General features: G+C 43.0%; 1 protein-coding gene across 4 annotated transcripts in view; it reads left to right on the top strand.

The window, feature by feature from the left end:
* Kair1d (Kainate-type ionotropic glutamate receptor subunit 1D) overlaps window positions 1-15618 on the top strand; it is a 157083-nt gene that overhangs the window by 73366 nt on the left and 68099 nt on the right. For all 4 annotated transcript variants that reach the window (XM_076389483.1, XM_076389486.1, XM_076389485.1 and 1 more), the window contains exon 4: window positions 2796-2953. In XM_076389483.1, coding sequence (XP_076245598.1) covers window positions 2796-2953 — 158 coding nt within the window. The remainder of the gene's footprint in view (window positions 1-2795; window positions 2954-15618) is intronic.

The following is a 15618-nucleotide window of genomic DNA, read 5'->3' as shown; positions in this document are numbered from 1 at the left end:
GTTAGCCAGTCGAAGCTGGTTAAGGTTCAAGATTGAGCAACAGGAGCTGGTCAAGGGTCAGGATTGACCCCGAGATACCCCGAGACAACGATCAAGTTGGAGAATATCAATCCAATCTATGACATCAGGAAATTCAGTTCTCGAAAGCAATTTGTGATAGCTGTACCCTCAGATGAACACGTACCCATCTTAAACATCAAAATAATACGACCCAATTGTCACAAATTTCTATAACCCTTCTATTAAACACGATTCCCAAACGAGACCTAGCCCCCTTTTTCTGCATCTTCAAAGATCCTCCATAATTTAAAGCCCTCTGGCGAAAGAGCATCGCCATCAAAGGGAACGTGAAATCGACCAAAAAAGAAGCCGCGGCGAAGACGAGCGGGCCTGCTCAGGAAGCCCATTCCGCCGTTCAACAAAGTAGAAACCGTGGAAAGATTGATACAGCCTCGAGCGAAGCGCCTCCAATCAATACGTTAATGAACTGCCTCTTTTCGAATCCACCCTCGACAGGCAGCGGTTTACGTTCGTTTAAGACGCTCCAGCGAAATCTGAAAATGAACTGGATGCCCCGAAGTCTGGATGGTATAACCACGGGGCGGGCAGGGGTGAAAAGGGCAAGGAGCATGAAGCAGCGCTGGGTGGCGAAGGAGGGAGCAGAAGGGCGGAGTATGGCGAAAGTTACTCGCTGGAAAATATACAGCAGCGCTTTTAGGAAGTTCGGATTATCGGAAAAGCGGCTTCGAAATGCGAGTTACTGCCAAGGCGGATCCTCGTGAAAACTCAGCCGCGAAGTTGCTTCTCTCGGGTCGATTCGACCATAGGAGAGCGGGCAGCCGTAATAGTCATTTTCCACGTAAAAGCCTGGGTCCGCTGGAAAAGCTATACCCGAGGCTAAACACGCTCCGCGCTATTGGTAACGCGCTGTCAAGTTTCAAATTTCACTGACACTGCTTCGACGATTCGGTTTCTTGCTCGTCGTGGTCGGGGAGGTTAATGAAATGTTGGGTAACTGGTGAAACTCAACGCTGATATTAATTGGAACTATAAATAGATGATTAGATCGAGACCAAGAGAAATGTGGTCAATTTTTGCGCTGGAGATTGTACTCAGAAAAGGGGTGCTGGTTTTGAGTTCGAAATCGTATTATTGGAATCATCAGTGTGGCCTGTGAGAAAAACAGTCGTGAGTGAAGGTTCTAACAGCTTGGACCTCGGATCTAGCTGCTTTTCTTCTACGAAGTTGACATTGTTTGATGTGAAAGTTTCTTAACAGTTAATTCGTCTTCGTCTTTTGTAAAGACAGACTATTATATGTACCTCATTTTTATCACAAAATATTGATACAAGTACAGTGAATTAATTCAGTGTACAGTTTTGTACCTTAGATACAAAGTGATCCAAACTTAAATTGAACTTAATTAAATTCTTATTATTATAGTAAAATAAAAAGAAATCAATAAGATTGTGTAAAAAACTAAATTAAAAAAGAAATTGAACGTGGCACAGAATTATACAATATTTATAGAAATAAAGTTGCATGATTGAAATGTTAGTTTCTCGTGGCAGCGATCGAAGTAAGAAAGTATTATTGTGAAGTGCTGAGGGATCAAGAGGTCAAGAAAAATAAATTGCCGTTCAAGTCGTTGACAGTATCTCGGTAACGTATAGAACGAGATCCAGCTGGAAATATGACGAAAAATGTCAGCATCACGGAGGCAGAACGTACGACCGCGATATTTCACGGAACTTCATGATCGCGATAATGGTGTTTATAGAACTTACGCAACCCTTTCGATTTATAGGTAGCGTCGTCGATATTTCGTCGAGACAGATTGCAATCTAACATTTTAATGGGATTCGGGGCGAAATGGTAAACGGGATATATACCCTTTGAGAGTTCCACAGGATCGAAATTAATTACCGCGACGATTTCAGTTCGCTAGAAGACGACAGGTAGAAGACAGATTTCGATTAAAACGAACAATATTTATAATCGAATTTGAAGTGCTAAATACTCAACTTCAGTCTCTCTAAAATGTCAGTGAAAGGAGACTATCAGAGTTAAAACTTCACTTAAAAAATCACGATGTTAATGAATTAGTCATTTGTATACGAGGCACTGAGAGCAACAACATATTAGATAAACCCCATTGCTCAGAAAAATTTAGAAAATGGGTGATCTAGAATATAGACTTCCTTTGTAACAAATTAATGCTACTAATTTAATTCTGGAAAACAATGTGGCTTAGTGCACTTTTGCACTCAATGCCTCGTATGTATTAAAAAATCTGAAATAAAATTTGTAGATGGTTTTTTACGCTAGTCGTAGATTTTAAAAAACTACCCTGGATATGAAACATCTAAAAAATTTAATCTTACGAACATGCATATTATTATTCACAAAAATGATCTCCTCTAACGTAGAAAGCAAGCCACGTTAAATCCTTACCAAAAAAATCTTCTATTTTACGACTCCACTAAAAAGTAATATAAAAAGTTCCGAGAACACTTGCTCTGCCATCCAGGGGATCACAGTTTCCCCAACTGCCATCTAATTTGTCAGCCGCGTTGAAACTTCTTGTCGTTTAATTTGTACCGCCCCGCATTCTTCCATACGGATCATTACGCCGCTGAAATTTGAGTCACACGGGGGCCCCGTATGCAAACAAGTAGGGGATCTGCTAGGGAATCTGGCATTACCAGAACAATGTAAAGTATCCCCCTCTAGTAAAGTGGCGCAGCATTATTCAAGCAACGATCATCGTCAATGAGCGACTATCTGTGTTTCAGGCGTACGTTGATTTGGTGAAAGCCTGGGGCTGGAAGAGCTTTACCATCATCTACGAGAACAACGAGGGGTTGGTGCGATTGCAGGAACTCTTGAAGGCACACGGGCCCAGCGAATTCCCTATTACAGTTAGGCAGCTCAGCGAGGGATCTGAATACCGGTGAGTTTTCTGTATTTCAAGGGGAAACGGCTCGAAATGGTCAGACAGGCGACGTTGTCTGATTATGGGTTAATGCAATGTCCATGACGATTATGAAAATGTTATTCTTATGAGGGATAGTAGGATATAGACACTGGATGAATATTAGCATTAGATAAAGTCTGGTGGCAGGAAAGAAAATCATTATTAACACTGTATTCAGAACACGTTTCACTTCAATAAGATTTCTTTGTGAAGGATTTTCTTTGTCAAGAGCCAATTTCTATAAATAGCAAAGAATTTTTTGGATTTGACTTCAGTGCACATTGGTTATGCGCCATCCTTATGCCGAATCCCACTACCAGAAGCCTCACTATGACAAAAATGTCCCCCTTTAGAAATGAATTCACGTCTCAAATTCAACTAATATTCCACAATTAACGACTCAGGTTTACCCAAGGGAAAATAACTCGCGCGAAACCCAAGCTCTCTATCATTATTCGAGCAGACGCTTAAGGTTCAAAGCCCAGCCACTCGAAATCCCCTGGAACTACTTTGTAATTAAGGTTAAACGGCGAGCACGACCTTTGCTTGGCCCGCGGCCGAAGATAAACCGTGAAAAGCCTGTCTTCTTTAATCGCGGCGATGATGAGCGAATCAGGCGTTCCTCGCCGCTGATCCTCTTAAACCCAGGGCGACGCTGTTCGAGGGGTGTGTCGCTCGACAGGAAAAGATGCGCGCGGCGTAATAAGGTTTAAATCGTTCGCATTCACGATTACGTAACCGTCAGGTCAGGCGGGGAAAGGGAATTAAGGCATCGAAGGTGGCTATTTAAGCGTAAAAGGATTTCGCGACCACTTGCAGCGAAAAGTAAGCGCCGAGCTAAATCTCATTACGCCGCGGCGCGTTAATAAAGTTTCCCCAGGGTGGAACCGAACAGCGGGGCGGGGTTGTTTGTTTTCGCGCGGTTTGGGCCACATCATCGTCCTGGGGTTCTTTATGCACCGCGGTGGATCCATTATAGTCGATTACTTTGGCCACTTTGGACCCCCGCAGCCCGTGATAAACGAGACCAATTCGAACGTCGCTCCCCCGCTCGCGTGAATTTAATCGAATCACCCTTCGGTTCCGATTGCACTCGATTCCCCACGTCCCGTCGGATGCGCGTGTCCGCCGCAATTCCTCGTCGGCGTTTGGTCGGAATGCAAGTGACTGGCTGTTGTGACACCTTTGATATTTATCGGATTCCTTCTCGCTTTAGGATGTCACACTTGTCGCTTTTGGGGCACGAATCTACAGTAGGTACAAACAACGTTTAAGCGAAATATTATGTTGCCTGCGATTGACAGCAATTTTACTTCGTAGAAATATTCAAGGATCACCTATTCTGAGCTAATAAATTGTTAATGTTTGAGCTGCTGCAACTTTGTGGTAGAAAATTGTACAGCAGTGAGCCTCGGTGGAAAGTAAGTGCTGCAACTCGGTGAAAGAAAATTGTAGATCACTGAATCAGGGCTGGTTCGAAAGGAGAGACTTTCGCCTGAAATTTCAGTCTGAGAAGGATCGCAAAAAAAATTTATTAAGCTCTGGATAGAAGCTTGAATTTAGAAGGTGTTCCGAGAATAAACACCCTCTTTCTCGCACTGCAGCTGAGTACACAGGGGCGTTCGACAAAAATTCAATTCAGGCGTGTGAAAATAGAGGCTTTGTTCTTTAAAATGAGTTTAGGCTCCCCGCTGGATTATATTTTTTAACAATGTTAGACTTGCTCGAAGATCAACAATTTTTCGGTTAAAAATTAGTAATCCTTTAATTTTGCTGCGAAATGTACAAATATTAATTCTGTGGCTGCAAAGCAGAACAACTTATGTCACAATTTTGAAACATTGGGGCTGAGGCCTTATTTAGAATCTAGAATATAGTATTAATATTTTCACGAAAAAAGAGGTATTAAAAGAATTTTATTTATTTAAAGATAAGAAGTCAAAAGACAAAGGTTCGTAAGAAAATTTCAAGCACTAATGCTAACATAATACATACATATTTTACAAGCCTGAAAATTACTTATAATTTATAAGTCTGCAATACTCCGAGATCATGTAATTCTGGATTAGAAGCATTACTTTAAGAAGAGTTAAAAGTATCATCAGTTATTTTCCCCTGTAAACGCATGTTAGAGGAAAGTTACATCCCAAATTACAAGCTTTACCACCCTACTCTCTGCCACTCACCCTTCACCACCCTACACATTAACGAATGTGTAAAAGCCCTAAGTACACGTCAGAGCAAATGCCAGGTCGTACCTGAACCGTTTAAGTGACGCACGTTTCTGTCATCTGCAAGTAAGCACAAGCGACCATGTTCCCGTGAATTTGACTTTATCTATTATTCACGCGGTAAAGTTCCGAGAAGTCCTATTAACTTAACCGTATCTGGCTAAGAGCGCCATTAACTTTAAAACTAGGGGATTCTAAGCCGCGAAACAACTTCGCCACGAATTACTTGGACGAGGAATTTTAGCCGAACTCGGGGCTCGTGGGTAGGGCAATAAAACTGGTAGCGCCTAGACGATTCATCAAGATCGCTCGCGAAATGCAGTCAATCCATCATACGTCACGTAACATAACTGCCTCTGCGTAGACGAATTCCACCGAACGCGTTCGTATAACGGTTTGCTCTTCTTCGGTGATGGCTCTTAACTGAAACGCGTCTGCATTTTCTCGCGCTTCAGTTTCAGCGAGATGTCTGATGGCTCGACGATGCAAATTAAATATCAGGATCTATTTAGCTGTCGTTGTCTTGTTGTCTGAGTTAGGTGCATGGAAGTGGCGAAGCATATTTAATAACTACTGTGCGTTGCATCGGAAATATCAGTATCAGAGAAGGACGTTTCTGCGTGATTGATCGTGGATGTCAAAAAAGCATGAAAAATGTTCGTATGCACATTCATCAGACAACGTCCTTTTTTCTTCTTTTTATTTATGTATAACTTATTCTATATTCCCTAAAATATGGTGTTTTTTCTCTGGGAGATCGCTATAGTTGTGATTTTTCTTGAAGCTATTTCACTATTCTCTGAGAATTTTATTCTTGACAGAATATAAATGAGCTTCCAGCGCATATATCTGCGGCTATATGACAAAACGACATAAGTCGCGTTTTCAGAAAATTTGAATTTATATTTTAATAGATACTTTGAGTGGCATACTATATTCACCAAAAATTCTATTACGTAGTGATTCTAATTTTAGATGAAACTGTGTTTAATCCAATTTTATATCCAATTTAAAGCCTATTACATAATAAATTCCACGAAAGTGTCCCATATTTTCGTAGCACCTCGTAAAAACATAAACTAGGTAACGGATTACAAGTAGTACAAGTCAATGCTCGCTTCGGTTAAATATTCCAAGCTCGAACACCAATACACGCTAAATCGGAAATGCAATCGAATCCTAAACACAGACCCGAAAATTCAGGTATTCCAAGGATCGACATCACACCAGCACGACCCAGCAAAGTGCAGCACATCAGCGGTCCTAATCGATACGTCCTCGCCCTAGACTCGCTAAATACACGATCACGAATTAAACATCTCTCTCATCAGCATCCTTAACCGCAATAACCTTCTTACTGCATTCATGGTGTGGGTGTCATATCGATCGCGGTTGGAAAGTGTGTCAACTGCGTTTCACGCGGTAGAACGAGGGAAGGGGACGAGTCTTCGTCTTCCTTTCCATTCTTGCCGCCGATACAGGGCTAGTCGCCTCTTAAGGGAGCACACCTATGCTCGTCCCCGATCCTTCGCTATCTTGTCTGTATCCCGCGAAAATAAGTTTCAGGAACGCGCGAGCGTTGCATTATTCATAAACCCGAACCGCGACAGTGACTTATTGCGGCTGCCCTGTGGCACGAAGGGCAAAACGATAGGGATTTGAATAAATTCAGTTAGATTTCCTGGCCCTCGCGACCGTATCCGCTTCGGCTTAAAATTCATCGCCCCCTCGCGTGTATCCTGCGTCCGTCTCGCTAATATCGGATGCATTGTGAGGAAATTGTTTATGCGCGTCTCCCTCGTTTCGTATTCCGACATCGAACGTTCTTCGCGTTGACCCGTGACCCCGCCGACGCCAGCACCTTCGACCCTCGGGCGATCTCGACGCGTGCTTCTCCTCTTTCTGGATATCGCGTTTCGGTCGAAGGGCTCGTCTTGGCTCGCAGCTATTCGTCTTGTTTTCGAGCGTGGGACAAACACTCCGCGTGGGTGTTGTCTCGCGTGAATCTTGTTATGGAAACTGAGGCTTCAGCGTGATGGTCTGGCTGGTGTTGTGTTCCTGTCTTGTTATGCTTCATTTGATTGACCGTAATTTTAGCTGTACCGAGGGTCGTTCGGTTGGAGTTGTGTGGGGAAAGTTTGAGGAGCGTTTGGACTTTGGATGTCGCAAGTGGAGGGTTCTTCGTGTCGCTATAAACATATTTTATTTCTTATTTGGTGATCTCGTGAGAGGATGTTGTTTTCATAAAAGAAGGTTTTGTCTCTTTTTGATTTTATACTGGGTGGTCCACTTAAATAAGGACCCCTACATACTTATTCCAATTGTGATGATGTAAAAAATATTTGATTTGAAACTACTTTATTTAAGACTTCGAAAAAGAAATATTCTTTATAGTATATTGGTCCCTCCATACCATTCAAATTGCACGTAAAATATTTTTTATGCCATTACAATTAGTGAGCCACCCTGTATACAGAATAAGTAGATACAATTTAAAGAAGGTTGAAATATTCTTTCTACTTAAATGAATTCGGTGTTGAAGAGGTTCAGTCACTTTTTTAAATTAAATTAGAGGATAATACATAACCCTATTATCCAATCTAATAATTATACTTTGAGTGCTCTTGAAAGTCTATTAAAAAATCTCTGTCATTTTTTCCAATAACCGCGGACACATGACACAGGAAAATAGCCACAAAAAGAAGTCATCAGCTGATGAAACGTACACTCCCAAGTCCAGTTCCCGCGCCCGCAGCCCAGCGGCCACAGCGCGACTCTTTTAAACTCAGAAATCCAATCACCAGTCTCCAGCACAAAACAGAAGTTGCCTGAAATCCCAAAGCATGCTTCGAAGCCGCAGTTCAGGAACAGTAATTGGAACCATCCTGGTCCCTGCGAGCTATAAATTTGTCGGTCGCTGGTGTAACGCGGCAAATTGAAAATACAGGATGTTCCCATGGAAAACAGTATCCAGCCACGGGGAAATGGAATCCTTTATTCCTGGCGCTGCGGGACGGGCAAAGATGAAAACGTACGGTGGACGAAAATTGAGCCTCCCCCTGGGAACGCGCAACCACGTCAGCCTACAGTGGCGTCGACACGCCAGTTCGCGGTTGCTTTTCGCACGAGGCAGCGTCTCGTGAACGCGCGTAAACGGTAATTCGGAGAGTGGTTGCGGTTGCAAGGCGAATAGACGATCGAAAGCCCTCCAGCAGCAGACATTCGCGGGGTGCAATTGCTGTAGTTGCATCGCCAGTGTCGTCTATCAAATCGAAGCACCCTGGCCAGACGCAGTAGTCGAGACACGGATATTACTGACGCCTGGCAAGCCTGTATTTTACCGTGACGCGATGGCGACGGTTTGCACAGCGGGACAAGCAATGCTCAACGAGGCTTCATTTCGAGGATGACTCCTATGGGAGACGTCCACAAAATGCTGGTTTGCTTCCTTGAAATCGATTGCTCGAGTAACGAAAACGAAGCTTCTTGGCTCTCTGCATTCGATCGTTAGAGAGGTGGCTGTTAAATGAATAAATGAGAATATCTCAACCCCTGCGCAGCACAAGAGTCAAACCACACTATTGACATGTTCTCGGTTCGATCAAATATTTCATCATATTTCACTATGATTATTAAATGTACGTGATCACATTACAAGTAATGCTCACTCCAACCATGAACACATGATAAAAAAGACTGTAGCTCCAAGAATTGAGCATAAGCGAATCATGAACGCATCGATGGTGTAGTTCGATCGTAACTGCTCAGCTCTTTCGTAATCACTACAACAAAGAGAATACTAAACGAACGCCCACAAAGTGAACCATCAAACTCACCTCCTCGCCGCGAAATAACGAAGTCCCCTAAAAACCCGCAATACATCTGCATTCGAAATCTGATTACCAGCCGACGGAATACAGAACGCGCGAGAGAAAATTCAGAGATGCCCTGGTAACGTTGATTTCAACCGTCGTAATCATCCCACGGCAACACCATTCCTACGTACGCTCATTTAATATTCGAGGTCCGTCAGCAAAGCAGCGAGCGCCTCCATCAGACCCGGGCGCTTTCCCAGCCGATTTTTCAATAATTCGCGAGGCCAGCAGGAAGGGGAAAACAAAATCAGAGGCGAGATTTCACGGTACAGCTGCGGCAAAGGGGAGAAGTCGGTCGCTAATGGAGAGAAACGGAGGGAAGACGCTGCTCTGGCGAGGGTGGAGATTGGAGAACGGCATAAGTAATTGAAATGTTTCGAGGCTGTGGGTATTCTGCTCGTTCGAGGCGGGATCGGTATGCGGCCAGCATGATAAGAAGTCGAGGGCAAAGGCGTATCGAGGCAACTCGGACGTCGTGAAGTTCGAAACGAGCAGCGGGCCAGCTGGTCTCGAACCGCTGGCTCTCGGTCCACCGCAGATGTTACGTCACGTTCGTGAAACAGCCGTCTGATTGATCAAAGGGAACTCCCACGATGAGTATCCAGCGCGGAAATACCCTTCGTTTTTCTTCTGTGCCCCGTTCCCCTCCGACCCTCACCTTTTCCTACGTCAATTACGCTCATCGCCGGCCCGAAATGAAGGCACTACGAGCTCGAGTTTTCTCTTCGAGGCATACGCACGCCCTGTACCTTCGGCCACGAAGCCACCGAACAAATTGGATTTCCGCAGGAGGGGCTTTTATTTCGCCGCCAGCTTGCGTGGGACAAGCTTAAAGGGCTCACTGGACGCGACTAGGCTCGAGACATGCTTCATGAGTGGGTATCATTGAGTCCTGGGAAACGTGAGGACTCCCCTTTCCTCTGCATAACCAGGCTAAATATTTTCTACTTTTTTAAACGATATTCAGTGTTTTGTGTAATACATGGAATAGTATAGATTATTGTGGACCTGTGGTTTCGTTTGATTGTTTTGTATTTAGAGTCTTGGAGACAGTTTTAAGTTATGAGTAAGTAGAGTAAGTGGCACTGTGGCACGTTTTCTGTTGGGGTTGATTGAAGCCACTTCAGGGGTTGGCTGTTAGGTCTGTGTTTCTTTTACTCTTCTGGATGACGAGGAGGGCTCTTCAACGCTCAGTTCTTATTGTTAGTGAGTAATTGGTTTGTAGGACTCGACAAGTTGTATGGAGCACTACCTACGTACAGCCAATAGTTTCTGAGATAGTAACAATTAAAATAGCTTTGTATTTCTTACTTTCTCGAAAAATGATTTCAAAGTTTGAGTATTTAAAACCCTCGATGTTTGAGGATTTAGATCTTATGTTCTAAAAATTTGGAGATTTGAATATTTGAATACTTATTTGAAAATGTGAGGATTGAAGTACCTTATGTTTTGAAAATTTGAAGATTTAAATATTTGAATACTTATTTGAAAATTTGAATGTTCGAAGATCTGAAAAATATATCTAGAAACCTTGCTTTTCTGAATTACATAAAAGGAGACTTTCGCCTCTCGCGGGAGATTTCACAGATTGCATCTGTGTCTACGAAACCCTATCACATCGTAGAACAAGATCGAGGTAAGATCGGGGGAGGAAAAATCGCAACTGATACGACGCGCCAACGCCTCGGGCACTCTAGATTTCGATTGTGGTATCGAGTTCGCGATCCGACCAACTCCCAAATGATGGTTCTTCGCGGTACTTTACGATCTCGCGATAGGTTCCTCGGTAATTTCTCCCAACGGTAATAAAAGTGCCATCGAAGAGAGCAAAAGTATTTATGCCCGTGTGTGGACATATCTCCACAGGCGTCCTTGGCGCGTGCTGAAATTCTCCCAGCACCAGAGAGCCTGGGAGATAGTTGAACGTACGTCTTGGCTTCTCTCAAACTTTGCCAATATATCTTTTTATCGAGGCCGTGGAAAGTATCGAAAGGGGAAGACTTACTAATATTGTGGCTTATCGCCATCCGAAGTGGCAGAGCGAAGAAATAAAATTCCGATATAAGGGCCGCGATTAACCCTTGAACTACTCTGGCAACGCATCATTTTCTGAAGACGTCTGCAATTAAACTGCATTCGGCGATTTTATTACTACAATAAATTGAAACTTCATGTTGGCAAATGGGGGAAATCATATTTGGATAGAGTGAAACTACACTACCATGCATGAGTGTTTGGACACTTTCACGTTATTGCAATATGCAAAATACAGCAAATAAAATTTTATTATATAGCTTTGGCTACAAATCTCATCTCAGACGATTATATATAAGGTTTACGAACATCGATGAGACTAACATCTGATATCAGTTAGTATAAATAAAAAAATGTAGGTATTTTATGCGTTTCCAGTAATGTCGAAGTGTCCAAATACTTATGCACGGTAGTATGAATGAATACATATAACGTGTTACAGTTTTTATCGGCACTTGGATGTAGAGGCTCCAGTGCTTAAAAACTAATTAATATTCCTAGTTTCATTTTATTTTCCAAAGTCCATCAAACTAGCAGGGAAATGAACCACTTCCATGAGTGGCAGCTTGCCACTTATGGAACTACATCGAAAATCACTCCGTGTTTGACCACTTAAAAGCGGGCAGCGTTCATGTTTTTATAGGCTCGGTAAATATTATCGCTTTACACCATTTTAGCCCATGTTTCCCGATCGGAACTTTGATCAAACACACGTGAGGTGGCCACAGTCTCTACTTCCAGCGAGCGTGTAAAGAGAAACAAAATATGAGGAAAGTTTTGACTTACGCGCTCCGGGAGTCAAACACCAACTATTTTCGGAATCTATTGAATACTAAAAACTCTTGAATATTGCATTACAACAGAGTATCCCCAAGTCGCGACTCTATCGACCGATGAAACACAAAAGAAACCACTCGGAATAAGCGCATTAGCTCGAGCGAAACGATGGGGTCGATTAATCTTTGTGTTTTGTCCTCGCTTCCCTTGACCCTCTACTTCCTTCCTCTTCCCCTCGTCCTCTTCCCCGACGTTGCTCATATTAGAGGACCAAAGGTGCTCGGAATTTTTCACGCCCGGATATCTTTTATATCTAAGTCGCGATTTACATAAAAAAGATTTAGTGCCGCTGTTCGTGGCTTCATAATTATTCATAACATGCAAATGGGAGAAACGTCGGCCGTTTCGACCTCTCGATGGAAACTCGGTTTCCTACGTACGCGACTACCAGAAAGCAGTTCGATTCGAGAGGGTTGGGGGGTTGTTCTGGGGGAAGATCGACGGCGGTGGAAACGTAAGCGAAGGTCGCAGTAGAAAAGCGCGGTTTCGATTGCTTTGGTGAATTTTCATTACTCCACCACGGTTTACTCTCCGTGTAGCTTCACCTGACCGAGTTCTCCTCAGCAATATAACTGTCTCCTCGTCTTCCGCTTCAGCCCTCTTTCCTCCGCTGCCTCTTGGAGGCGCGTCTACTCTACCAGCGACAAAACAAAAGGAGCGATTAAACGGAACAGCGAATCCGTCAGGGGCTCCCACCCCACGAGCATCTACCCCTTCTAGCTTCTTTATTTGTATCAGTCGCGCCATCCTTCGATCCTGCAGTCTCGGAACAACCTGAAAATTCTCTCACAGCGAGCAATTTTGCCGCACTCGCTGAAAGTCTCCTCCTGGGGGGTGAGATTTAGTTACAATCTTGGGGTGGCAAGCGACGAAGAGTCTTCTTGCTCAACGACCTAGGGCGATATATGGACATGCATGATCGTGTTTATGGAAGAAAATTCGCAGACGGAATTTTCGGATTTCGAGGAATGCAATTATGCGCGGGCAAAGGACTGGTTTCTCTACGCATTAAGTGAGGATGAAAAATGGGACGGAGATGGAAGTTGCGTGAGGTGATGAGATATTAGGAATTTGTTAATGATTCTTTGGCGTGCGATATTTTTCCAATCTTGTGAAACAAAGAGAATGGTGGAAAATGGAAGATAGGTAAGAAATTATTTCTGAGAGTTTATGTGACTTAGGTCCTGTTTTGTTATTTTTTAGAAGCGATTACTTATTTCTTAACGTAGTATTTGAAACAGTTTATACTATTAAATTTCCTTCCTTGTAAAGTAATTTAACTAAATTCCTATTATTCTAATAAAATGAACAGAAGGCAATAAGATCTAGCAAAAAACTTAATTTTGACAAGAATGGACTTCCATTAGTCTAGCTTTGTGGTACAGATTCATTCCATAAAATAGATAAGAAATAAATTACTCCTCGTCTTCTAATATATACACACCTTTCCATTCATGACTCCATCAGGGATTCATATTCTAAATTTCTAGAATAGAATTGTCAAACGTGGAATACGGTAGTCGTAAAGCCAGTCGACTTTAATCAAGCCGAGCCGCGGGATTGAAATTAGTAATAGATTTGAACAAGGGAGTGCGCCATTTCGATAATTAAATTTGATTTTGCGGGATTCGTCGTCGGAGAGCGAACGCTCCTCGTTCCCCATTGTCGAAGAAAACGGTGGCAACGTGAAAGCACTTTCGGCCCGCGACGTGGAAGTTTCGAGCTAATTATCTTAGCGCAAACAAACCGGTGAATGTACTTAGTTTCTTTGCGAGGGTTGAATAACAAGACCCAGGAAGAACTTGATTCTCCCTCGACTGCCATCGAGGAGATGGGTGATTAAGAATAATATTGACCGTGTTCCACTCGACGACATGTAGTTAATTCCAGTTCTTCGGTCGCTCTCGTTCGCGAATCTCTCTGTAATGTGTCAATTCTAGTGACTTAGAATAGCATTATGCTGGAGCATCGCAGAAACTGGAATTTTAAATTTCTCGCTGAATTTAATTAGCTCGTATATTATACCAGCTGTGAGTACCTAGTTATAGGAAATTAATTACTCTAGAGTATTATGTTATACATTGCCAAAAATTTATCAACATAGTTCCTGTACCTCAGAGCCAGACTAACACAAATCCACTTTCTTCAAAATTTAGTATCTTAGAGGATTTTATTGCTTTCTCTTCGGTTTACTAGGATAATAGGAATTTAGATTAGTTACGTTATAAGTGAAGGAAGTTTAATGGGATAAACTATTACGAATACTTGTTAAGAAATTAGTAATTGCATTTGTTTTTTGGTTCTTCTAACAAATAAGAAAAAAGAAGTTGAGTCGCTTTAGCTCTCAGGTACAGATCTAACGATGCAATAATTACTGTAATATATATTAATAAAATATCATAAATAGACAGAGGATTTTTATGCATTTATGAAACCAGGGAATGTGTAAAAAGCTATAAAATACATATAATATTCAAAAACATGAAAAACAGAGTGCACATAATAGTACTTGAGAGATAGAGCAAATTTTTATTTAAATTCCATTCCTGTGACTGCCTTCATATAATTATAAAATCGCATAGAACTCCGCCGTCTAATCATAAATCTCCAATATAGTCATTAAAGAAAACTTTCGAAGCTCAAACCTTCAGTAAGAAACTCGTTAAGTCACCAATCACCGACCCCGCCTCACAATCCCTCGAGTCTATCGCCGAGAAGTTCGTCCCGCTCCGCGTCATCGACTTATCTCCAAAATCACCACCCCATCGACGACTCGTCATCCTCAGATCCCACCTCCCAATCCCGTTCAGGACCGCTGAACCATGCGCGTCGGCTTACGTTCGCAAAACTGGGCTGCTTGTCTCGACAAGCAAGCCTCAGTGGTGTAGCTCGCAACCACCGAACGCCATTTCTCATTCTGACTGCCTAACGGCGCGGCGCTGTAGCCGTCGTAGACGTTACCCGGAAGTGGCGAGGGTGGAGGATCCCGTGGCACGCGATGCTGGGACAGCGGGGGAGCCAACAACCAGAAGAATTCATTCGACGTAGGTAACGGATGAGGCGGGAAAGTTTGCAAGGCGATAACTCATCGTTCACACCTTATTTACCTAGTATCCCTTCCAATGGAGTCGATCGTTCTCCGCTCTCCGCCTCGTCGAACACCGCTGGATTGAATTTTAACGGACATCTCCCTCGAAGGGGAATACCGAGGCGGAGCTTCCTGTATCGGGTAGAGAACTTGCTAGGGATCGGGGGCGAGCATGAAAATAAGTAGAAAATAAATGACGTCGCGGTCCGTTGGCTCCGCTCTCGGCTGGAACGCTGTACAGGTGATTGTTTATGCTGGAGAGGAAATGAGATTCTTTCTGCTTGGAACTTGGCATAGCTGGGGTAGAGTCTTCATTTCTTCGTGGCTCGTTGACGGAGTTGCGACCCTCAGTGATATTAGGGCGCGTGATATGGGATTTGGAGTTCTTATGGTGGAAAGGAAATGGTTTTTTGGGACTTAGGACAGATTTTGTAAGACATTTGTCAAAATAGGTATTGTCTGATTGCATCGTCTTTTTTTAGTAATGCTATTCCAATAAATGGGAAGAGAGAGTGTTTCATTGGAAAGTTAACTAAATGTTTAAGCAGTTGAAGTGTGAATGAATCGACAGCCTAA

This window comes from Calliopsis andreniformis, chromosome 12, assembly GCF_051401765.1.
Source record: "Calliopsis andreniformis isolate RMS-2024a chromosome 12, iyCalAndr_principal, whole genome shotgun sequence".
Taxonomy (NCBI): Eukaryota; Metazoa; Arthropoda; class Insecta; order Hymenoptera; family Andrenidae; genus Calliopsis; species Calliopsis andreniformis.
Note: the sequence above shows the minus strand (reverse complement) of the source record. Positions and strands in the feature narration are given on the sequence as shown.